General features: G+C 40.8%; 1 protein-coding gene across 1 annotated transcript; it reads left to right on the top strand.

The window, feature by feature from the left end:
- Window positions 1-1,458: 1,458 nt before the first annotated feature.
- jhy (junctional cadherin complex regulator) lies at window positions 1,459-26,853 on the top strand (the record flags this gene model as incomplete). Its single annotated transcript, XM_036523216.1, has 10 exons — window positions 1,459-1,578; window positions 1,636-1,805; window positions 12,234-12,975; window positions 20,164-20,268; window positions 22,479-22,662; window positions 22,765-22,898; window positions 23,484-23,699; window positions 25,193-25,279; window positions 26,114-26,251; window positions 26,647-26,853. Coding segments are annotated over 10 exons (2,103 nt in total), but the record flags the coding sequence as incomplete, so codon positions are not given.
- Window positions 26,854-27,141: the final 288 nt, after the last annotated feature.

Genomic DNA, 27,141 nt, shown 5'->3' with positions numbered 1-27,141 from the left:
CTTTAAGAAACTAAGAAAATTGTACTGCATTTTTCCTGCTTGTTTCATCCTAATTACATCACATATGTCCCATTTTGCATATTTGATCATTCCATTTAGGGTTTGCATGCCAGTCTGTATAGGTATAACTTACTGTCCAAAAATTTAACAATGCACATTGCTTGGAGGAAACACTAGGCCGAAATCGTTTGTAGTAATCCCACTTCATTGTGCGGGAGACACTTTGGGCAAAACTAGTTTTATGTCGTCCTCTTGTTGATATCGGTACTTCAAGTGGCAGAGCGATTCTTGCGAATGTTATGTACTGACACATACAATGGCGTACGTTTTTTACTCTGAAACCGTTTGTGTGACATTCTGTTTATTACCTAACGTAACGCCAACGTTCTGAGAGTCTCACATGGACGTAACTTACGCAGAGTGATGACGCTTCTGTGTTTCCATGGTAGCAGTACTGTGTACAGCTGTACAGATGGGTGAGTTTCTTCTCTGAAATTATTTGCTAAGTAGCTATTTAGCTAGTTAGCCGGTTAGTTTCAGGCATCTAATGTTACCTACGTTGAGATGGAACTTTAATTTAAGAAAGCATATGTTTTTTTCGCTAAATGAAGTCGTTAGCGACCGGAATTTGCCGCAGCTAAAGTTAGCTAACTGGCTAAGCTAGCTACATTTTAGACTGTACTCTTGTCATGTGCGTACTCAGTGGCCATACATGCAATTGACTGTCAAACCCAGTTTTAATTAAATTATAATTAGGTACAACTAGCGGTCAGCGAGGTTTGATGGGCTAATTATCTTATTCAAAATTCAGCCAAGAAACACGCATGACTGTGAACGAGTAATCCTTAGTTAAGTTTAAACTGTTTTGCTCATGTAAACCTCATTTAACAAGACAACTATGTTGTTGTTGTGTACTGTTCAAAAATACTTTGACAAAGGGTTCATTTTTCTGCTAACTTGCTATTTCAAGGCTGGCTGAAATACTGCTCGTATTCAGGCATTTAATGTGGCTGGCGCTTATTCTCATCGGAATTGTTGTATTGCACACATACTTCGAGGCATTTCTCCACTCCGTCCAGCGCATATTACTGTAAGAAAAAAAAAGACATTAACGTTTGTGTTTTCTGTTTAGTTCTTCCCTTTCATACTTCTCCTCCATCTAGGGTACTGTATTAACATGTAAGAACTTGTGTTTGACCAACATCTTGATATTCTTTGTCATTCTTTTTTGACAGAACGCATTTTAAACAAATAAATGTTCTGTAGTCGCTTCAAGTCCACTGACATTCAAACTGGACAACAATAATGAAGTTGCATCAGTGTTTAGCACCCGTTTCCTGACTTTTTGCCCATATGGATTTGGACACAGACAGCAGCACACAATCTGGTAGTGAAAATGTGACCGTGGCTAGGAAATCATATACAAGACTGAAGAAGGAACCAGAAAGAGTTTCCCCTGCAGAGAAGGAGGCTCATCTCAGCCTGTGGGACTCCCTGGAGTCTGACACAGAGAGCCTCGCCCAGGAGAGACTATACCAGATGCAGCTTCAGAGTCGGATCCATCAGGGCAATCGGATGGTGAATTCAGACGTGGAGGGGGCCACAGACGGACAGGAGGAAGAGGCTGGTGAAGAGGAAGAAGAAGATGCTGAAGGCGACAGTGAGGAAGAGCTTGGAGAGCAAGATAATTACATTTATGACAGTCTTGACGTTACAGCACTTAGACTAGGGAAGAGAAAACCAACACCAGATAACGATGGAGTCCAAGAGGTACTACAGGAGGAGAAAAGCCAAGACACATTGAGGTAAATCTCTGTTCCCAGTCACTGTTGTGCCAGTCACTTTCTACTGAAACCAAGTAGCTAGCATTTTGTAAAACACACTGTAGCGCTCCTAAAGACCTATGAGTGCACCTTATGTGTTCATCCATGAATCAAATGAACATAAGTCAACATACATGGTGGTAATAATCAAGCCACATTTTGGGGGAGAGCCTGGGTTTACGCCCAGTTTCAGTCGCAGTCCCCATGACTTTGAGATTACTTTCATTCAAAGTTTCCAAAGTCGTTAACATGTATGAGTTGCAGAAAAAAAAATTCGCTTAAAATTGTTTTTTAAAATAATTTTAAAAAGTCCATTTTGGTAGGATAAAACTGGAACTTGATTTTAAGGCAAGGTAATTGCTACGAAATGGTGTACCAGCAGATGGCACTATTGTGACACAACATTTTTTCAGCTCAGCAGTAGTGGACATACAGTATGTATTCTGCTTTTTTTCCAGTTGGCCTTGTTTGTATTTTAAGATCTTTGCATTTAGGAGTAGTTCCAACAACAATATATCTATTTCTGTCTTTAGTTTTAAATTTAGATTTAAATAATTTCATTAATATGATTTTCTGAAATATTTTCTTGGGTGGGCTGTTTGTGTCTATTGCGTGTTTACTTCAGATTACCGTTTAGTTTCATGTTATTCAAACAGACTCCTCATCCAGGCACATTTTAAGTAGATTTGTCTTGGAATATGCTGTGGCGCCCCCCGTGAATGCTGAAACACCAAGGTCCATTGTATTTTGCAGTGCAGTGTAGTGTGGTGTCACAAACTTTAAAAAATATGGCAGACATACATTGTGATTGTATGAAGATATTTCCTTCTATTCCGCTATTTCTCTGCATGAAAATGGTAGAGATGGTTCCTTTATCATCAGTTTCCTGTTAATCATGCATTGATGTGAAAGCTAGTACAACATTACATGTGGCATGTGTAAACAGGGTATGAAAGATGTATAGATATTTGCTGAACTAATAGTTCTACTAATCAGTTGAAAATTTCATTGTTACCTATCTATATGTAATTCATTATTCAAAAATTGTGCAGGGATTTCATTACTCAAAAACATATTTAGATGGGGGAAGGTAAGAAACTCAATATTTAGCGGAGTTTAAATACAACTCAATGAAATGATTGTATTTAATGAAACATTAGGACTTAACTAATTGCACATAATTATTATGTAATTAAATACAAAAGCTTTAACTTAAAGTATATTAGAATTGAACTTAAATTCATGTGTCTGATGTATTGCAAATTGAGAATAATGTTTCCATTAATGGAATTTAATTAGGGCTAAGTGCAGTGCTTTTGTGAAGTTAGCTATAGAGAGCACACTTGAAGCAGTCCATCTTTTTTGTTGCTAAATAACAAATGAATGATAAATGATTAATAGCTTTTATTCGCTTACTCTTCAATGGAAAATGTCAGTGATTGAATGTATTGTAAGTGTTGGTAGCGTAATTGGGCTTGTGGAAGACCTCGAATTTGAGTCATTTCTGTGAAACTGCCTTAATTTAATGGAAATTTGATGAAATTTTGTTTGAGGTTATCACAATAAGCACACATTGTACAGCCCATTAACACACATGCACCCCTTTGTGTATGCACGGGAGACCCTTCCACACTAGCTCTGCAAACTCAGGAATCTGAAGTGTAGACCCCTGCCTCTGTTTTCGGGCACCCCAGTGGTATTACCATGTCTCTTTTGTCCTCGTAATGTTTATTTCCAAAAGAAGCAAGGGACGTTCTCTTTATTTTGAATTTGTTTATGTGGATGGCAGCCCCGTGGAGTGGCACTCCATGCATTTTTTTTATCTCAGCGGAGTGGCCATTACATGCACTGACAATGGGCCGTATTTTTTATTTATTTATTTATTTATTTATTTTTGCATGCTGCTGTGAAGCAACTCTCACCAAGTGTCATTTTCCCAATCTCAGCGCTGAGGTAGGCTGAAATTGACTGCTGTGTGCAGCATCAGACAGCAAAAATCAAAGATTGGAACACCTGTCGATTCAGACGATATTTTACATGGCAAAGGGACCCCTTACATTATAATGCACATTAAAAAGTATGCATTTTTCACATTTTTGATTATTATGACTTGAAGACAACTCCATATATATATACATATATATACATATATATATAGATATATATATATATATATATACACACACACACACACACACAAAGCGCAAAAAGCTCCTTACTGCACAAGGAAAGTTTCCTACAGCTCATCTCATCTCCCACACTCTTTGCATCTCTCAAACAGGCACAGTAACATACATAAGTAGGTTTTCGCATGTTAAAGACTTCACCCAGCTGTCTGTCAATAATACATTCTCAAGCTCATTTCGGTTCAGTCATTACAGAGCTGTTCCTTACCCTTTCACCCTCATTGACTGAAGTGCTTTACACCGAGACAGTTCTGCATATGGCATCACAAAACGAGAAGTAGGTCTCAGTATTCAGAGCAGCACAACAAAGAAGCACTCTGCTAATTATTTTAATGAGGTCTTTTCATCGATGTTAGAAGGAGCACATTAGGTAGCAATTTCAATTCAGGGGTATCAGTGCCTCCATTTCATTAGCAGAAAATTGCCTATTTCAAAACTTGCCTCTGTGTGCTGTTCCTCAGACGCTCCCTCAGACCGTAAGGGATTAAGGCTGAAAAAAAGGCTGAAAAATGCAATGAATAGGTGTTTGTTTGTGTGTGTGTGTGTGTGTGTGTGTGTGTGTCTGCCTGTCAGTCAATTGATCAACACTGTGATAGACAGACAGGCAGATAGACAATAATCAAATCTGAATATTCAGACTTATTCATACCCCAGCAATAAGTGTTTTGTGAGTCATTCTTTTACTTTAAATAAACTGAAAAGATGCTTCCTGTGGTCGTTCACAATTTTCAAGAATTTGTTTAGCGCCTTCATTTCTTGTTTTCTTGTTAAACTAGGGTCTGGGGGGGCAGGGAGTTTATACAGTGAGATGGGCAGGGATAGACAGACTGCCGGAATAGAACACACCATGGCTAAATATTTTATTAGTAGTGAGGAAACGATGCTTGTAAATCAGTCAGAGCAGCAATGTAATAGAGGTGGTTCTGAGCAGTTGGGGGCGGGGTTGAAGGGCAAGAGAGGCACACGTGGTACCCAGAAATTTCTCTGTTTAAATACTAGAAGCATAAAAAATAAAATTCTCGATCTGGAAACCGTTATGAGTAATAGTAACTATGATGTTGCTGGGATTACAGAGATTACAGAGATTGGTGCAGGGGATGGGGATGAGTAAAACGTAGAGGGATACAAGCTGTTAAGAAAAGATAGAATCAATAGAAGAGGAGGAGGCGTAGCTCTCTATGTAAAGGATAATCTTAATATTCAGGAAATACCAGGAATGGAGTCCCTTGGTGTTAGTGAAGACATATGGATTAAGATATTGGGGGAAAATGAAAAAGGTCTGAATGTTGGAGTATGTTATAGGCCACCAGCCTCTGACAGCAGCATTAACAGTGTGCTCTTTGATAACATTAAACTAGCATGTCAGGTGGGTGAGACAATAGTAATGGGGGACTTCAGTTACCCTTCAATTAATTGGGAAGCTGTGTCAGGTCAAGGTAAATGTAAGGAAGAGTTTTTGGATGTTGTAAATGACTGTTTTTTGATACAGTCTGTTACTCAACCCACGAGAGAGAACACAATCCTAGATCTGGTTCTCTGTAATAATCCTGATAGAATCGGCAGTATTGAGGTAGGGGAACCACTCGGAACAAGTGACCATAGTTCAATTACATTTGAAGTTTTTTGGCAAGTCAAGTCTGCATTCTCCAATGCTAGAGTATTCAACTTTAGACAAGTTGACTTTATTAAGATGTGTGATTATACAAGGAATAAAGACTGGGTACCTCTTCTAGGTGGTAAAACTGTGAAAGAAATGTGGTGCATATTTAAAACGATTATTCTGGATGTACAGTGTAAATTTATTCCGCAAGTGAGAAAAGGGAAGATGAAAAAGAAGCATCCACAGTGGATGAATAAATCGCTAAGGAACAGTTTGAAAAAAAAAGGAAATTATTTAGAAAATACAAGATGGAGAGCTCAGATAGTAATAAGATTTAATACAGTAATATGCAAGCTCAAGTTAAAAAAAAAAAGGGAAGCTAAAAGGTGTTTTGAAAGACAGATTGCACTAGATGCAAAGAATAACTCTAAACGTTTTTTTCAATATTACGGTCGAAAAAGGATAGTTACGGATGAAATAAGAGGTATAAAAAATAAGGATGGGGTTATGGTTTACGATAACAAAGCTATTGCTGATACACTAAACAGTTACTTTGTGGAGAGCTTCACTAGTGAAGTGTTTTCGCATATGCCTTCAGGTGCAGTCAGTTCTCAGAGACTTATAGAGGAAATTGATTTAAATGATGCAGAAGTACTAGATAAACTTCAAAAACTTAAAACAAATAAGGCAGCAGGCCGTGATGGAATATATCCAAGAGTTCTCAGAGAACTAGCAGAGGTGGTTTACAAGCCTCTGACAGTTATTTTTAAGCAATCCCCTGAGACTGGAGAAATGCCAGATGACTGGAAACATGGCACTGTAGTACCTATCTACAAGAAAGGAGACCGGACTGATCCAGGAAATTATAGGGCCGTCATCTTAACTTGTTTCGCATGCAAAATACTGGAATCCATCATTAGGGATAATTTGGAATTATTCCTGGAACGAAATGGTGTTTTAAATGATAGCCAACACGATTTTCGCAGAGGGAGGTCGTGCTTAACAAACCTCCTGGACTTCTTTGAGGAAGCTATAGCATGTCTGGACTCAAACCAAGCTTATGATATTATCTATTTGGTCTTTCAAAAGGTATTTGACAAAGTTCCACACGAGAGGCTCATATTGAAAATAAAATCTGCAGGAATTATAGGAGCTATCACTGAGTGGGTTCGAAGTTGGTTGTCTAATAGAAAGCAGACTGTAACTGTGGGAGGAATTATATCAGAGCAGGGTCCTGTACGAAGTGGAGTCCCGCAGGGATCGGTGTTGGGGCCTTTGCTATTTCTTATATACATAAATGATCTTGATGCAGAGGTTAGTAGTAAAATAGTAAAATCTGCCGATGACACAAAACCAGGGGGTCTAGCCAACATTATACAATCAGCCAAGGTAATACAGGAAGACCTAAACAGCATCCAAAAGTGGGCAGATGACATTCAATTTAGATAAATGTAAAAGTGTGGGAAATAAGAACCTTAGACAAGACTACTTCATGGGTGGAAAAAAACTAGAATGTGCTCAATTTGAAAAAGACTTGGGAGTAATAGTTGACCCAAGCTTAACAGGATCTAGGCAGTGTGCTGTAGCAGTAAAAAAGGCCAACAGGATGCTGGGATATATAGCCAAAAGTATTGAGTATAAATCTAAAGAGGTTATATTGAAATTATACAATGCCTTAGTCAGACCTCACTTGGAATACTGTGTGCAGTTCTGGGCACCGCACTATAAAAAAGATATCGAAGTTCTTGAAAAGGTTCAAAGAAGGGCAACTAAATTAGTTCCTGGCATGAAATATAAAAAGCTATGAGGAAAGACTCAAGTTACTTAACCTATTTAGACTAAGCGAGAGGGGGCTTAGGGGTGATTTAATTGAGGTATTTAAATTTATAAAAGGAATCAATAAGGTTAACTATAATAGATTTTTTAGGGTGAGTTCAGTCTGTAAAACAAGAGGACATAAATGGAAACTAGTTAAGAGTAAGTTCCGCACTGATATAAGGAAATACTATTTTACACAAAGAGTTAGCAATACATGGAATAGGTTGCCAGGTCATGTAGTTGAGGCAGAGGCCATTGCTGTGTTCAAGTCTAGACTTGATGCAGTTTTGGATACTCTTTAATTAAGAAATGGTGAGCTTAGTTGAGCCGAATGGCCTGTTCTCATCACCATATGTTCTTATGATCTTATGTTCTTATGTTCTGGCAACAGATGCTCTGTTAGCCTGAAATCTGAAGGTTGTGATGGCACAGAAAGTTGATTTTATGTTTACATAAGTATTTCTTTGTAGACTTAGATGTGTGCTTTTGGATCATTATGACATGTCTATTTTTAAGTAAGCTAGAGCTTCGTATTAGAGAGACACAGTTTTAACCAACATATCCTGGTATACATATGTTAAATTTCGTCTTTGACACTTGAATTAGTGACGGGTTCCAGTCTTGGCTGAGATACTTTTTAGTCAATTAGTGAACATTTCTTGTTTTAACCCTCTTAAACTACAGTTTTTTTATTTTTGCTGGCATCATTTTTATATTTTAAATAAGAGATGAGAATGGGTCAAGTTGCAATAAGCAGGTGCTTATGATACAGTGGATGCTGAGATACCCAGTTCAGCTCATTTAGTGTGTATGCATGGCAGGTAGGCTACAAGAATGTCACAAAACCTCTTTTGTCACTTTGGCAGCATTATGCAGAAGAGGGAATATTGTCCCAGAGTGACTAAGTCAGCCAGGTGTTTGTCTTGAGCCTCATGGGTTGTCTTGAGCTTGAACTGTATGGGCCAGGTGTGAAAGCAGCTAGGTCATCTGTCGATAATGACTAGGAGCCAGCAGCAGAGGAACACATTTTTTTTTTTGTTTCACTAGTGATAGGGAGGGGTGGATTGGCCAGGGTTCCCTTATCACACCACTTTCCTGATACCCTGGAACTCATCAGATGCCTGCAAGCTGCTCGGATGGTGTCAGTGTAGTAGCACCTCAAACAACCTATGTAATCCACCTCAGACAAACTGTGCACTACATACAGATAAATTAACTTCAAGGAAAGGTCACATTAACACCCAACAGATGTTAGCCACATTCTCTGTGTTCTTAACAACCATTGTCAATATCGAAACATTAAAAGGAAGCGTGTGTGCATCTGAATAAAGGCATTTTTCAGTACTGTAGCATTAGCTAACGTATTAGCCAAGGAGAGACTGACTTCTAAAACAAGTCCTACACAGAATGTTTTCTAGTTAGTAGGGGAAGACAGATCAAGGTAACTATGGCCTGCTACATGAAAAGGGTGTTGATTGCAGAGCATAGCTCATGTTTGTTGAAAGGTTTGACAGCTTTGGTAATGCAAGCCAGGCCAGTTTGAAACATGAATGTGAAATCTGAGTGTATTATTGCCATGAGGAGGTCAGGTATGTGAAACTTTCAGCCAAAGAGTTGTAATCAGTCTGCAGTTAGAATGAAATGATGAAAACCATTGACCTGTTATATTTCTTCAGGTACCTACAGTACTCACCCACTCTATATCAACAAAATTGTTCACAATAATTCTCATTGTCAGCTGCATTTGCTGCATCTTTGTTGCTGTCTTCAGTATTTGCATGTCATGCGGATAAACTGCTTTTAAGCACTGCTGTGTATTTATCATGAAAACAAGCATGGAATACCAAGTTACAGGTTTGCAAGACCCTTCTGGGAGGATCCAACAGAAATAATCATAATGACTCTGATGTGTACTCCTCACATTTATTTACTTATTTACTATTTTATTTCATTTGAACACAATTAAATATGGTCAAACAGTAATTAACAAAAGCCATTTATTAATGTCATTTTGTACTTTTCTTCCATATCTTGTGTGTTTTTGTCTTTTCATACTTAATTATTCTTCTTCAATTTAATTTTGGTTTTAAACAGTTTTAAAAGTTAAAAAGTTTTGAAGTTTTTTGAAAGAATATATGAAACTGTGGGGAGCCTTTTTTGGTGGTAGTGCCCGTGTATTGTGTCACATAGTCACATAAGTCAAAATGGTTAGGTGTCATATTGATGCCAGTAAGTTGAGCGGCGGTGACTTGGAGAATGTATGATCTGTAGACTTGAGATACTTAGCTTTTCCGTATATTGATAGCATTTTGGTGTGGATCAACAACAGAATAAATTCTTTATTAACAGTTGCTACACGTTTAGAGCAAGGGAAAGCCAGGGTTGTACACAGATACACCCTGGTATGGACATAGACTTATTGTTGCTACAAATTAGCTACCTTTGCTGTAGTCTGTGTCCTTTGCTGGCAACTTGGAAAAGCAGTGAATGACAGCAAGCTAGCAATCTTAGAGTATCAGTACACGTCATAAACTAGTAATACTTGTCATTATAACAGTTGAAATTTGCTTCTCCTGGCACCGGTGTTTATACATCTCACTGCATGGGGAGCAAACACACCAGTGGTTACTGTATCCAAGCAGCAGGAGTCCTGATACAGCGACATTACATCCACTTCTTCCTCTACATACACGTCATAGACAGGTTAACACATGAACTAGAGGCTGCTCTCTGAACACTGCGAATGGTAGCAGTGAATAAGATTGCATTTTATACATCTACATACAAATATATCTTGTTTGTGTATGCTCCATCACAGAGCTCAGTATTTTAAACCTATTCTGCAATAAGGAGAGCAGCTGGCTTTTTTCACACGAATCACCTCTTTCCTCATTTGATATTCAGGTTCACACTGATTCAGTAATATTCTGGGCATTGTTTTGTGGAAGGAATTACAGTCCAGTTGCTTGACTTATATGTCTGCAGTGCAATTGAGCTTGCAGGTTAATCCTCCAAGGCCAATGCAGACAGGGCACAGAAGCTAAAGACTTCCTGTCTGCTAAGTCATATCCTTGCAGGGGCGGACTGGCAACAAAAAGCAGCCCGGGAATTTGCTGTCAAGCGGCCCCAATTTGATATACGAAATTCAAACGGACACAACATGTTTGTCAATCAACGAATCATTTATTAAAAAAAAAACACAATCTGTTAATTTGTATTGTTTGTGTTCGGCTAACATTTAAACAATGAAACTAATTTTCCAAGGTGTTCCTTCCCATTTTTGTGTGTGCAGAAAGCAAAACCTCAAAGCTGAATTAATGTAATGACCACCTGACACCTAATCTGACCTAATAGCCTGCTTTTATTATTAGAATTATTTAAAATATTGCAAAACAGTCAATAGTGTTTATACACAGAACTAAATTAGAACCAGCAGAAAATAACTTGAATGAAGTAGTCCAGCCTGATCACATGAATAATGTATTGTGCTCTAATTTACTTCACAGTCACACACTAACATTCAGCAGTGCACCTCTAATTGGATCTGTGCTGATTCCTTTTCCCTCCTCCTCCATCCTTTCCCTTTCTTGTTCAGAGCCATGTTCACCTGTTTAGATTGTAGAGTAAGTATTTAACAAATCATTTTTATTGCTGGGCTGGCTATCAAATATTATATAACTTAGGCTATAATGCGAAAAACAATTGATGATTAGTTTAGAAGAAAATGATCAAATTTACAAGTTTATTTTATCCATTTACAGTCGAAGTTGATGAACATTTTTTTTAAACACTTTAGAGAAATTTGGCATAAACTTTTTTAAATGTTTGTGCACTAAGTCTGACTAGTTAAACCCTGGAAATGGTCACATCGGCAGCGGGACTCTAGCATTGAAACACAAAGGTTAACAAAAACATTTTGTTCTTTAGTTAGTTAATTTAGCTAGTTCACAGCACATAGCATGTAAGCATGACAAAGCACCTGCTCCCTGCTCACTCCTCTTTGATGTTTCTGCCTCTTCCTCACTGTCCTCATCATCACCTGCAGACTGCCTAAATAAATCCGTTATCTTTGCACGCTTTGTGGTGTCAGCCAGCAAAGCCTTTTTTTTTGGCAAACCTTCTCTGCACCGCCGGCCGCAGGTTTTCTCTTTCTATCCATGTTTCAGCAACGTGCTAGATACTTTTAACTTGTGCTAGATACTAACTTCCCGAGTGCTAGATACTTTCAGTTGTGATGGCAACTGCTACCTGCTATTACTGATTGCACCAGCTGTGTCGCTGCAGCTAAAATGACCTATTGAATATCTCTATATAGGCTATAATGCCGGGGGTCGGGAAAAAAAACAAGTCCGGCCCACCGGGAAAATTCCCGAACTTCCCAATGGCCAGTCCGTGCCTGTCTAGCTGTGTTTTGTTTCACATGTCAAACTGCAAGCAGGGGTGTTCCAGATAAATGGCTAGAAATTCCCTGTTGGTGAAAGACCAGTCTAAAGTCCTGGAAATGATTTGACATCATTATGACCTTTAAAAAAATTGTTCCATCTTGGCAAATGAACACATTTCAAACTTGAGTATCTGAAAATGGAAGCACAATAAAAGCGACAGCAAATAACCAATTTTAATATTTTATTTTGGGAACACAATATCCTAGGCCCAGTGTTGCCACACAATCACATGTTGGCTTTTACAAACCCTGCGGGGCTACTAAGATGATTTTGGGGTGTTATGATCCTGATCTTCTCCCCTTTCTGTTATGTTAAACTGTGTCTTCTCACACTTCTTGCATTTGCGTTTTGACACTGGCAGGAACACTCAAGTGGAGGATGAATATGCGTCCTTGCGTTATGACCCCAACTGGAGGAGCAACCTGAAGGGGGCTCAGCACTTTGGTGGAGGGAGGACCCAGCTGCTGCTGGAGGAGGACATATACCATGATGCTGGAGAGGCATCTGGGGAGGGTCCCTGGCAGCAGATAGAATTCACCGGAAGTGGAGCGCAGGAAAACGCGTACGCCCGTGGCCATGTTCCCGCCGTAAGTTTTGTGGCAGGCGTGGAGGACCACGGCGGACCGAAGCTGAAGCCTCCCCCAACCCCTTACCGTCCACCTCTGCAAGGAAACCCTCTCGGTCAAGCAGGCTCACCTGCATCCGCACACCCAAGACGGCAGGAACAGTTGGACCGAGCGGAGGGCGTGGAATCAGACAGGAGCCTCAGGGCCCTCTCAGGTGCGAGGAACCAAGCGTACACAGGTGAAAACCATGTCTCTCATGAACTAGAGGAGAGTTACGAAAACATGAACGAGAGATATGCGAGGGAGTATCAGGTGTTCTACGACCAAGAATCTGCACGCACCAATGAGGCGATGAACTGCAGACAGGACGGTGTTCACTATAAACTGAAACACTCCCACCGCTTATCAAATGCGAGGCCAGTCAAACCAAAGGACGATATAGTGGAGCGCAACAAGATGACCCTGGGTGTCCAAAGAAAACAGGGGTCCTACCTTAGGGCACATGGACAGAGGGGAGAAAAAGAGCACATAAATCAGGTATTTAACCTCCATCCGTCTGCCATGTTAGGTTGATGACAGCCACTCTTCATGGGAAGTTTTCATGGAAGTCACTGCTTGAGTTTGTCTAAACCTCTTTGAATAACTGGATCCACACTTCTTTTCAAATTGATTAGTTTCAAATGCCTAGTTAAAAGGACACCAGTGAAACTGTTGATAGCAAGAGGTTGCCACATTTGCCTTTCATGGGGGCCGTAAGAAGGTATTGTCGTTGCTGAATGACATTTTGTTCTCAGAGAATCAGTATTCCTCTCATTTCTGCCGCTGTAAGTGAGGACAAATGGAGCGTTTAAGCTGGCGATCACAAACCTGATATTTTGATAAGTGGTAGATCTTATTTCCACACATGCTGCCCTTAAGGGATGAACAAACCTTTCAGATCCGTATGAACCGAATTTAAAGTCAGTGTTGTGGAGGACATACATGATACCAATAGGAGGATAGCAAGTCAAGAGATCTGAGAGTATTATTTGATAAATCATATACATTAGATTTTATAAATCTATTTGGAACATAGCACATGGATTCTTTTACTGCTAGGGAACTTGTTTTATTTATTATTATTTTGCTTAAATTACAAAAAACCCCTTACATTCTTATATATCAAGGGATGGTGCAAGCGTTCATCATTTATATCTTGGCACTCCTGTTTCATATTGTTAAAGTATTTAAAGTAAAGGAACAGGAAAGTGACAGATTTTTAAGTTCAAAAGGTTTGGTTTGACCATGCCAGGTTTTGGCCCATAACATGAAAGGTAAAATTTTGTGAATTATGTGAATAATGTGAATTATGCTGCAGTGGGAAGGCCACAATTAGCTCATGATGTCAAAAATCCAAAGCATGTTTTGCATGAATATTTGAGGATTGTATTCTCATAGGTGACCACTAGAGGGTGTACAAACATTGCACAAATCCACTGAAGTTCACAGCCTTTGTTGCATTAAGCAGGGTCCCCTTTGGGGTTCCTTGTGCCCTAGGGTTTGACAGGAAATTAATAAAGACCTATTTGAAAACATATATTTAAATTCATTACAATCCATATTATAAGGCTATATAAGCAAAATTTACACCTTTAAATATGTTTTGTTTTATATGCTGCTGAAATTACATGAAAAGCAACACCAATGTGCATTTTTAAAATAATTGCATTATAGTTTCCAGTGAAAATGACTGAAAAAGTAACTTGCATTTCTTCTGTCAATATATTGAAATGTAAGGAATTCTGCATATCAGCTTTTCCCTTTTCTCTTCTATGTTTTCCTGGTGAGTTATGTTTTTGTCAAAATGGAACAGCTTGGCCTCGCTATATTTTTTTGAGAGTACATACTTTTAGTTTTTAGTGGACAAAAAAGAAAACACATCCGAGTCAGAGATCGTCCAGTTCTGATTAAAGTGCCAGTTTATTAATAAGACTTTGGCTACCTTAGATGGTGTTCACCTCTTCAAGTGCAATGTTTCTGTTACAGAATACAAAGTAAGCAAGCCTCATCCATTTCGTTACAAATCATTACAAGTCATTTCCACACAATCAATACTAGACAGTGCAATCACAGTTTTACTTTGAACTATTATAAACAAGTGAAACTTGAAGAAAAAATGTTCCTCTGCAGTACTTGCTCTTTGAAACAATATGCATGCAGGAACACCGAATCAAGGTGAATACAGTCCGCTTTTGCGTGTAGCTAATGGCTCTTTTTTGCATTGTAAGTCACACAGTGCACCACAGTGAAGTGGGCGCCGATTGGAGGATAGATGCTACTGATCCACTGATGCCACCTGAGAAACTCACAGGCACCTGAGGAATCGCAGGGTGCCTGAGAGTCATGAGAAAAGGAAGCCCTGACTGACCTACCTGCCCCTATAACCAGTAAAACTGAGCCATTCCTGCTCGTTTTTGTTGGGTTTGAATGTGGGTAATGGGGCTGCACTCAAGACATGTTCTCAACTGAGCCACTCAGAAGCCTGTAAACAAGACATTTTGAAGAAACGGTATGCAAATAGCACATGTACTCTAATTGAAGAAAATATAGTAAACATAAATCAGCCCACACTGAGTGCAAGGTTGAGAGCTAATTGTTATTCATTATTTTATTCAATACATTGGAAGAACATCTTACCCTAGTGTGAACTCCATACTACGGATCCGTATTATACGATCGGTCATAGAAGAAAAATAATTAAATTTAAAAAATAAAAGTTGTTTACTACTAATGTGCAATATGAAGAACTTCATTGTAATGACAATGTAATGGAAATGGGAAGCTTTATGGTATTGCTGACAACAATAACATACTGTAATCAAACTAAAAGCGCTTCGCATTAAAACACTATGCAGATTTGAAGCCAACACAGGTGCCCTCTCTTATCACAGCAGTGATGTTAGCCTCAATGTTTTCAGGGGACAATTCCATCCCCTTCCCCTGCACAATGTTATAAGAGACTGAGACAAGATGTTAGCAAGTCACTGTTGAAGCTAGTGTGAGCTAATGTGAGTGTGCCTGGTGTGCTGAACTATATCTGTCGAAGCTATAGTTTATGCTAAACTATAACCAGATTTATTTTCATTAACAAGTAAGGTCTTCACAAACAGATGGCCATCTAGAAGAGACATGAAGTTGGTCAGTATTCTTACGTCTGACAGTGTTCTCTTCTCTGTGAATCGATTGGTTTGACTTCATATTGTAGTCACATTTGTACTGCATTCATATCATTCAGGATAGGGACTGGTGCATTGTATGAGGATCATGAGCAGTTTTGGGATGTACACCCACATAACCAATGCTCACAGCCTCACTGGGCATCTGGATAAGGGTGTCATCTATCAAAAAGAATCAAAGCACCTACAGCTTCCATGAAAAGAACAGGTTGATTCCAGAATAATAAAATAATTACAAAATTGAGTGTTCAAGCAACACTCGTGAAATATCATTATCATTTCAGATTTCAGAATGCTGGGCTCTCTTTTTGTTACAGCCCTCATGCTTGTCTGCATATATGTTAAATGTATTTAACAGTTCCACATGTTTTTAGCACCATTTCCCAGGGGACCCTGGCACCGGCAGTGATTCAGATCCCAGAATGTGTTTTCTGTTAAGTTTGTACTTTTGGCAGTAAAACAGGCTGCTTGCACTTTTAGGTCGTATAGTCATCCTACTGTTGCTGTTTTGTGAAACAACATTTTGTTTGGATTTGGATCTATAAGCGTCATAATATTGGTTAACTTTTGTCGTGTCGCTTTTTTTTTTTTTTTAGGACAAATTGTTCATTATAGTCCTACCAAGTATCACATGGCGAAAGTGGGCAGTTACACATATCATCAGTTGTGCCTGTAAGCAGGACATTTCTGAGCTAGTAATGCAGCAAAGTTTCTTACTCCCAGACTGTCACCATTTGAATAAACCCCTTAATCATTTGAATGAACCCATTATATGATTGCACTGAAAAGGGAGACCTGGCGATGAAGTCTGTTTTGATACACCCACTTCTAGCATTTCCTGGTTTGTGTACACTAGATTTATATTTTGGATGGCTTCTTTTTTTTTTTTAATGAACGCAACTACCAAACATCTCTTAACCCTGACTACAACCTCTCTGTTCTTATTGTTGATATATATTTGCAAATGGCAAATTTTAATTGGGTCATACAACAGCACGAGCACGAGTGGACAGGGAAATTAATTTGGCAGACGAAAGCTCTCTTCAACTGCCATCAGCACAAATAAGTGAAAAGGCAGCGTGTCTGGTTATATGAGAAGATCTGTATAACAGTTAAGAACATCAGAGAAGCAGGGTTACCAATAGCCTCTTAAATATCACTGCACCTGGGCATAATTGGGTAGCATTGTCTATTTGCACACCACGGCATACATATGTTTGCTATATTTGCCAACCATCTGAGCCCAGCCCTAACGTAATGTTTTGTATCATTCACATTTGCATACTTAAGGGCTTTGTGGGACCCAACACAACCAGGGCTTTCCCCTCCCTAATTGTCTTATGTTGTGGTCCTGGATTATCTTGGTTGCTGTGGGTTTTCCCTTACATGTTCCATACCAGCATCATTCAGGGGAATTTAATGTGCTGGATAAAGCCACTAGTAGGCCCTAAACCGTTTGCCAGTTAGGCAAATTTATTTTGGATTACTGGTCATTTGTATATATGACTGAAATATGCCACCAAACATACCCACTCATCAAATGTTTTACATGCTCCTCTATATTTTACAGCCCTATACCGTAATTAGATAATAATTACAGTGGTTACTGTTAGTAATTTTAATGTTTGTTTTGAGGTTGACTGTAGCCAAGAGGTTTTCAAAGTATGCAGTGCATGAATGGACTATGATGTTCCATGCGCATTTTGTTCCTGAAGTTTTTTTTTTCTTTTTCAAAATGTAACAGATATCACAACCTATTCAAGCCTTTGCGGTTTTGTGGACTGAATAAGCCATCGCAGCGGTAGACACAACTGAAAACAACAACAATGATAGCAACTGTAGTCATTATAACCATGCATTATCTGTGTCCGATCTCATTTCATGTTCAAACTACTCTTGTTACGGGCTGCATCACGGTTATATGTCTTTGTCAACAGTGCCCTTCAAAAGGAGGGAAGGCTCCCTGAGGGGAAATCAACATTGCTTGCGGAGGCCTCATCCAAGCTCAGCTAAGTGTGCTATTTGGGGTTTTTAAAAGGCACTATTTGGTCTTTTACGGAGGGTTTCTCGCTCATTTGCTCCCGATAATTAGAGATGTTATTAAACGTACACAATCTCGTAATGCTCCAACTTTTGCTGGCGAGCGCCGAGAGTCATGATGAGATCTGGCGGAGGCCCCTTTGATAAAGACAGAAGTAGCCCGAGCAATCTTCTGCCATCGCACTCAGCCCGAGTCCCTCGCCATCCCTCAGACCCTCACTTCAAAGCCAGGAACATAATGTACAATCTCTTAATAGCTCTAGACCAAGGCTCTGGGGCTCTCTGCTACTGTATGCCATACCTCAGTGTAAACACCTAATCAAGATTGCCCGGGCGGCCACAATAGCTACCAAATGCAATTCAAGATCCGCGGGCCTTTGAAGTCTTCATTGCCAAGCTGTGTCTCCCAGTCTTGAGGAAAATGACATGCTGCGATTGCCGGCCTTTGTTGTGGCTCGTCGGCGGAGGGGCAATTACGGACCTCAATTTAACAGAATAGATATTACACAGCTTACGATGCTCCAAATGCAATTTGGCTTTATCATTTTCTCCATTTGATTGGGATTATTAAAATGGTTGACAAAAGGCGGTGGCGGGGAGTGCGGGCAGAGGTCGCGGCCCACCCTTGGCAGGGAGGAGATAATGAAAAGAGCGCGCCGCGCCCGCCGCACGCCCGTTGACACCTGTTACGCTGCGCCTCGGCCCTGGGACACAGCGCAGGTAGCGCGGGGCAATGGTGGCGCGTGACACGGTGACCCCGGCTGCCGGCGTCCCCCGCGCCCCCGCGCCGTCGGAGCGAGAGTCGGCCTGCGCTCGGAGACCCGTCTCTACAGCTGCTTGGGAGAAGGCTTGGGTTTGAACCTTTGAAATGAAGGAGCTTTTGGACATTAAACATTTAACCTCTTGCACTCTCACTCAGGCTATTGTATTTGTTCCTCTCCTGCTATTCAGTTCCATTGTGAAGAGTTATGAACAACAAAACCCTTTTTTCCCGTAATGCTATGGCGTGTAATAGAGATTCCATGTTTGATTCGGTTTACTTGTGACGTACCAGTGATCTCCAGATACTTTGTCGATAGTCATCCAGAGGGAGGGAACTTTCACAAATGATAACTTATAAACAGATACAATGGAAGTGAGAAGCATGAGGTGGCTAGGCAGCGCTGGAATAAATGAAGTGTGTTGGCGTCAATGCAGCTCAAGTGATGACTTGTGCCCCACGGTTAAACATTAAGCGCGATATTCACAGAGGGATTGTAAGTAGTGACTGCATAAAACTGGGCTGTTTATTAGATCAATTTGGAACAGAGCAGGACTTCAGTAATGACCCCAAAACAAGAATCTTTCTCCCTGCTGTCAAATTGGTGCAAGCTAAATTCTAGATGTTTCTAGATGCTAACGTGATTAATATTAAGGATTTATATGTACTGTAACACTTTTAATTATGAAGAAGGGATGCTAAGATTTACCCTACTTATTTGTGCTGTCTCTCTAATGGCCTCATTTAGCTTGCATCACTGAGGCTTTATTAGCTAACAGGTGAAGGGGGCTTACCGTGCTAAGGCTATTTTGTGAGTGCAGGTCCTAGTTTCATTCCAGTTACAACCGGTAACCAGCTCAGCTTTGGGCGATAAGCAGCTATCACCCGTCTGAGTGTGGCTCATATAGTGCGGACTGTTCGGCATGATTAGTTCCCTGCTTACCTGCCCTTTCCGTAAATAGACAGATCAGCATGGTGGTGCATTTATTGATGGATATATTACAACTCAATCCACTCACTACAGCATGATTTTCTGTGACCTTCGCCTATTCACGCTTTTAGAATTAGTAGCATTCAATAAGGAACCCTTCAAGCTGTCAGTTCCATCGATCGGACCAGATTGCTCTTAGCAGCTGAGGGGACCTGAAGTTAACTAAATGATTTTCATTACAGCATTAGGGCTAAATGTGTCCTCTGATCTGCGGCTCTTAGAAAAATGAAAGCGTCACAACACGTACAGGGCTCTAATCTGAGTATTTATGACACATTATTCTGAAAAGGCCATGTTAACGAACAGCATGAATTAAAGTCCTTTTGTTACTTTGGCCTCAGTTAAATCTATCCGCGGTACCCCACGACCTTTACTTTGAACAATGAATTTAAGCCGCCGTTGTGTTTGTTTGTTATTTTGTTTAGGTCTCACGCAATGCAGTAGGTTGTGTGGTCACTAAAATGAGGAAAACATGTTGTATAATTGACAATCATGAAAAAATTCAATTTAACTTGCTTAAATATGTTGCATGGAGCTAAGGGCAAATAACATTACTTGGTCTAGAACTAGTATTTCTCTTGATGTGTAAGTCTGATGTACAAGTTGATGTATAAGCATCAGTGTAAGGAGTTAAGTTTGGGTCTGTTCATAAAATGTACATCCTAATTAATGTCACTTGTTGCACATTCTCCTCTGTTTATCACCTTGCCCTCCAATAGGAACCAGAGGCCATGGAAGAGATTTCCAGCATTAGTAGCCAGGGAAGTCAAGACAATCTTTTGGACCCCGAACTCAGGTGGCAGCAAAAGACACAGAGACTGAAGGTAAAACCCAACACTCTTGTGTGCGGTTTATCGATTTATTCATTCACGTCTGTATAGACCGTATATCTTTTTTTTTTTTGTGACTGTTTAGTGCCGCCCATAGCCTTAAAGCAAAGTATAACCATTTGTGCAAGGCTTCATCTCAAGATGAACATTTCCACACACTAGGCTTAGTGTCACCTGGGATTTCATTTTTGCAGCGACGGACACAATTTCTGCCAGAGTTGTTGAGGCACAATGGAGCCCCTGAAATGGAGCCTCTGTAGCCGAAAGAGGGAATGGAGAAGCATCATTATTTTGAGCACTTGAGCGGTCACCCTAATGCTGCCAGGGAGAGGAGTGTAAATATTTTCCCATTACAATGGTGAAAGCTGGTGTTTGTCAAATCAGAGGCATTAGATGCTGAGGCACAGCCACAAACCTTGCGGAATAATTTGTGAGACATCTGTGCATGGCGTGGCATGGGGGGGGAGAAGGAGGAGAAAAAGAAGCAGAGGAAGAAAAAAAAAACGAAGCACAAAATTATATAAATGCCCCGGCTCCCTCCCTATGACGATGGTAATGCTGACTATGGCATTGGAACCACATTTATGCAAGGAAATAGTTTACCTTAATTGAGTAGAGCCTTACAGCCGTAAGCTCAAATATGTTAATAAAGGCCACATGAATCTTCTCCTCATTCCTGTTCAAATTAAGTTTTTATACTTTGTATACTTGTACTTTCCTTATGTTGCGTAGATCATTTATTTGAGACGCTCTTAAGCTAGATGTTTTCTTCTTCCCTGGCTAATCATATCTTGTCAAAGGAAGGATCTGGACTCTGCTACAGACAGTGTGTTCTATTGTCCTTTTTATGTGGGCTCAGTTGCTAGGAAGTTTATGGATTCATGTTGTATCAATGCCCTCAACAAATTCTTAGCATTGCCATATTAAAGATGGATTCCAGTGGAAATTGTACATTTTAGTCCAGTACGTTATTTGGGTACCATGGATATGTCTAAGCAAATGCACTGCTATTTTAGTATTCCTTGATTTTGGGAAAATACGTAGAAATGCCATTCAATGCATAGAGAGCATTTGAAATGAGATTCTGAAACATGGGATTATAAACATGGCAGAGTATTGATGTTCTTGACAAGGTTAGAGAAAACCACCCATGGAGGTGAGAACATGGCCCCTGTTTGGGTTCTACACAACCAGGGAACTATGACAACTCACCTCAGACAACTCGCTGCTTGACATCATGGCTTCTCCTAGCCAACAATGGTTCATTCTCAGCTGGACAGAGCAGCTTTTACGCACGCCACAATATATGGTATGGTAGCACATGTTTTATAGGAGATATCAGCGCCCTTTGTCTGACTTTGTTCAGAACTTCCATTCGAAGATCCTGCACAGCCCGAGCACTTGTTTCAGTTTCATGTAGTCATGGAAACACTGGCCTCAGTATGACAGACAGGTTGCTCTAATTTTTTTATCATACATGTTGTAAGCCAGTAGCAATACATACCATTGCGAAGCCGAGGGCTCTTCAGCATCCACAAACATTGCATTCTGAGTCCGCTGGTTTGGACAGTGGTTCAGACTGGTTAAATTTGTTCACTCAGTAAAGGCAAATAGTCTGGTGTATACCTTCATTTATTCAAATTGACATAGATGGTTTAAGCAATTTTATAATGGGGTGACTTGCATTTAGTGACAACCTGCATTCAGTTTTTAAAATAGATTTTTCATTTAAATTTAGTTTAAATTTTAAATAAAAGTTTTAAACATTTCTTTCACATCATTAACAGTAGTTATCACTAAAAGAAACTAGTTTTAATACAAATGAACTTGTTTTAGTTACTTTTAATTTCGATTTTTTTGGTGTGCTTCTCTAGCTTCTCATCCCCCTAGCCGTTTCCTCTGATTACACATTCATGGAACTGATACCATTTTCTGAATAAAAAGGGGATTGTGCAGCAGATGCATTTTTAAAGGGTTTTTTGGGTTTATTTATTGATGAGAATCTGCATGTTGCTTCAAATTAAACTATTCCAATAATTTGGCCTAAAAAAAAACTTCACTGGAGTGTCTATCTTCAATGCCGCTTCGTATTTTGACGTGACATGAAAATGAGTTGAGTCTGATGTAGTATGTCATTTATTTATGATTGTGCTGAAGTGTTCAGTTGTGCTGATCAAACTCACCTGCAATAACCAACGGCACAGGTCTACCACCAGAAGAAAAGGCAGAGGAGAGAAGGAAAGCACCTTAAGCCCATTGTGAAAAAGCAGAATCCGTCCGGCTCCGGGACAGTGGTCGGTGGCCAGAGCGGGACACGGAGCCATCCCCTGCGGCTGGGCCACGCCGAGGTGCTGGTCATCGATGGGGCGGACCCTGGCAGCACGGCAGGTACGTCACGCTCCCCTGTTGCGCCCGCGTTGCGGTGGCGGCTGGATCACCCTGCGGCGAGGACCCCCACTCTCAATGTGAACATCAACCTTGGCGCATCAGCAGACGTCACGCCCTTCCTGAGCCCAGGTCACCAGCAGGCCAGCATCACGCTCTCACCCACCCAGCGCCCTCCACTCGGGCCCAGCCTCACTGTTTATAACCCCACTCCCCTGAGCTGTTACCATGACCGCCAGGTGCACCCAGCGCAGATGGCCTCCTACTACAGTCCCAGGCAATTAGCCCCGGTTCCGCAGGCGGCAGCTCCAGCTCGCCTGGTTCCTAACCCTGACTCATTTCCAGGCCGGCTGAATCAGGGGAGACCCTTTTTACAGCAGGACTATGGAAGCGAGCAGAGTGGCGTGCCTCCCCTCTGGGATCATGAAAACTCCTCAGTCCATAGGATGGATTACACCCAGGCACGGTCAGTTTGTTTTCCAGCTGTCTGTCACTATGTTTGAGGAAGGGGAATGGTTTAAGTATTTAATCGACAGGGTCAGACCAAGTGACTTAAGCCCTGGTAACTGCTAGCATGACAGGTTGTTATGAAACATGTCCTCTGCAAGACAGAAACTGCAGCCATTTGCAGTATCCTTTTATGAATTTGAACATGTCCTGTGTGTTGAAATTGAACATTTATGTGGTAGAATTCTGGATTCTGTGTAACAGACTGATGTAGTAATATTTGTTGTTCAATTTATAGGGTTTCACCTACAAAATGGCAGACTGGTGCTGAGCAAAATCTGTACCGGGACCCAGGTGACCAGCACATTGTGCTGCAGCACCAGGAAGGACAGAGGCTCAGTCATAGGCAGCCATCACAAAGCCCAGGGTCTTACAAAGTGCTGCCCCCTATTGGGCAAACAGTGGCAAGTGACACTGAGCTGAGCAGCCAAAGTCCTCGACAGCAAATAAACCCCATTCAGCGGAGCAGCTCAGAGGGTTATCTGGCTCAGCTGGTGAGACAGAAGCAACTGAAAGAGAAAACAACCTACAAGGTGTGTACATGTGTGTGCCTGTGTACCCAGAGAATGTGCATGTCAGCATACGCTCGACATATTTACTGTAGTAACTTTTAAATTAACGTTTCACACTTATAAGTATGATTTCCATCTCTACTAATGAATTTGAAATGGAAAGGTTTTTGCACACAGTACAGCAAGGGTATTATGCACAAAATGTGCAAAGTTGTGGTAATGTTTGACAATAGCTCCCTGTGAATGCAGGATTTGGTCATTAATGGACGTTTGGATAAGGTTTTCAGGGTGTTTATATGACCCAACTTCACAGAACATAATGAAATGCAACAGTGAAGGTAATTTTATAACAAACACTGGACATTGTAGATAGAAGGAATGTCAAATAATGAAGTCCTTTACAAGTTTAATGATTAAAGGGGCTTTTCATTTCAGTGCACACGTCAGGTTAATTGCGTTAAGTAATGTAAGACTCCGTTAGTTGTTATGAGATGATGACATAAGACACGGCCCAAAGACTTATCCCAAACGTATTAGAGGGTAAGGTGATTAGAAGACAGACCTGCCTTTGAGGTGCTGAACCAGTAAGACGTCAGTTTGCATTTAATGTTAGTCCCTTTGTCATTTGCCAAAGTGAGCTCTGCAGAGATTTCCCAATCCAGAGGCACACACGTGCAGACTGATAGCCTACAGGCATTATCCACCTGATGGTCATGGCTCCATACACACACACACACACACACACACACAGAACTTTATTGTGTGTAGAAAAAGTGTCATTTGTTGTAATATCGAGTACTGAGGTTTTTTCATCAGATCGATCGTTGGTAAAGCACGGCAAAAGCGTGTCATTGTTTGCCTGCGGTGGGTTTACACCCCGATGGTCAGGGTTGCGCCAGTGAAATCCACGTCCCTCCAGCCTGCTGCAGCTGCTCCGGCCGGGGGCGGGCATGGAGGGCCGTCCTGGGATCTCCACCAAGAGCACGGGGATTTCCCAGGCGTCGTGTCTGACGAGATTTGGGGATAAGTTTCTCAAGCGCATAGCGAGGGAGCCCGAGGGACGAGGATCAGAGAAAGCCAGCGCCACGGTCTCCATGACCAATGGCTAATTCAGGAGTGGGCCCAAGAACCCCGAAAGGAGCCAGTCTGATCTGAAATGATTAGCCTCTTTTGTCCTGGGCAGCTTGTGTATTGCTGCTGGAGCACACCTCAGACACACACAGCGGATTAGCCGCTTGTCCCTGCAGCAGTGGGAGGGCTCTCTCCTTGCCCTGGGACTTGACGCAGGGTGTCCAGCACAAACACTTGCGCTGTTTCTGTTTCTGTTTAACCTCACATTCGTTTTTTCTTGTCTTTTTTTTTTTTTTTACACGCAACGTTTTAACGTATAAAGAATGCACACAAGCCTGTTTTAAGCATAAGAATTTGTGTATGTGTGTATATGCCTGTGTGTGTGTGCTCGTGCTTATGTCTGCCCCGATATTTGTATTTTATTAGTCTGTGTACTGTTGCAGGCATACAGTCTGAAAGACTATAAAGCCCTCAAACAGGATGTTAAGCTTGGTGGACTTGGACCAAATTACGAAGTAACAGAAATGACAGTAAGTGCCTTTTCCCTCGGTATTTACAGAAATGACATTTTCCTGTGTCAAACTAAAAAATCATTTTTGAGTCCCAGCTATGGTTTTAAATAATGTGTGCAAAGACAAATGGGACCAAGAGATTACATTTGCAGGATTTTCACTTTTTGTACGAATGACATGTAAATAAAAGAAATTATTATGAGGAAAATCCTGGAGTGCTTCTTGACCTGTTGAAAAGATTATGATTTGTAACATGACAGTGAGGTGGGGAGAAAGAAATAAAAAAACTGAGGCTGCATACATTTATGTGACATGTTAAATAAAAAATGTTTTCCCTTTGGCTGGGTTCTAGCATTGTGAATCTGAATACAATTTCAGATGTCTCTTTGTGGATTCAATAACTGCATTGTGGCTGCCTTTCAGTTGTTTGATTAATGAAAGACTTTTATCATTCTAAACAGATTACAATTGATTTACAACACAAATGAGTGTAGCTGAGGGAAGTTGAGTGGTATGCTGTATTGATTTACCCTTATGGTGGGTATATATCTAAATAAGTATGCGTGTCCTGTATCATTAAAGTATCATGTCATTAAGTAAAATTAAACATGAGGTAAACATCAGCAAATTAGCCTTTGGACATGTTTGTCACCAGGAAAAGGCTCATAGAGCTGTGTTTGTAAATGTTTGGATCGCAGTGAATATTTGCTGTTATTCTGGTTTGTTGGCCAGCGTGGAGAGGGACACTGATATAGGCTGTACAACAAAGAGGGGGGGTCCTTCACGGAGAAATACTGCTGTTAATTAAACCTCCTTTTGTAATTGTCCACCCCTTTCTTTCAAAACTGTCAGGCAGAGAAAATTAGACGGCAGAAGCAGTATTCAAATAAGGTCCGCGAGCAGAACAAGAACTTAAGCAGGAACCTCTTTCTGCCAGCTAAGAACCCGATGGGCAGTGACACCAGGGAGGATATTGTCCCCAGAAGAAAGGTGAGAGGGTTGCCTTGGTGAAGGACTCCATCAGCCGTCTCCTTCTTCACACACCTTGGCTTTTGTGTCTGAACATGCTCTTACCAAATACTTCCACTCTCCCTGAGAGTTTCATCATCTTGGCTGCATTCAGCATATGCAGACAATGCAGCCATTTGAGGTAGTTCTGTTTTAGTTTTGCTAAGACAGACACAATCCCACCTCAGGCCAGGGCCCCTAGTCCTTCAAAGATATGCGAAATACTTGTTCTGATGGATTCTCTGTGGTAGTAGGAGAAAGATGACACCCATTTGAGACAAATAATGGTGCACTTACTTCATCCTCCTGGCACTGAAAGCAGCAGAACATGGACCATTACTGATTTTAAATTTGTTCTATTTTCTGTTTTTATTGAGGCTCTGGAATATGCCAGGAGCATTCCGAAACCCAGGCCGCCCCCCCAGCCGAAGAACCGCGAGGCTGGGAAAGAGGACTTCCACGAGCCGTTGGGGTATCTGGAGGACATAGATCTATCCCAGCTCGCCAGACTGGAGATGTTACAGAAGCGGCATGAGGAGGAAAAACAGGTTGTGGCCCATTTTAAAGCCTTGCGTGTCATTTAATGATGTCTTTGCTCAGATGACAGGAGGTGGGCCAGAGACCTGTCCCATGTAGCTTAATGAGCCTAATATAGTTTGTGGGTACCTAAACCTTTCGCACGTAACTTATTTTATGCTGTGTAGCGTGTTAGGTTACATGGTTTGTTATGTTTTCATTAACGTTATTAAGCTTCTCATAGTTTTCACCGCCGCATTTGCAATACTTTGTAATGTTATATCACTGCTTCCTCAAAGCTAACATTAGCTAGAATTGACCGTACACACTAAATGGCTAATCACACTGGTGTAACT

The sequence above is a fragment of the Megalops cyprinoides genome, chromosome 3 (assembly GCF_013368585.1).
Source record: "Megalops cyprinoides isolate fMegCyp1 chromosome 3, fMegCyp1.pri, whole genome shotgun sequence".
NCBI classification, from domain to species: domain Eukaryota; kingdom Metazoa; phylum Chordata; class Actinopteri; order Elopiformes; family Megalopidae; genus Megalops; species Megalops cyprinoides.
The sequence above is the reverse complement of the archived record's forward strand: the minus strand, read 5'-3'. Positions and strand labels throughout refer to the sequence as shown.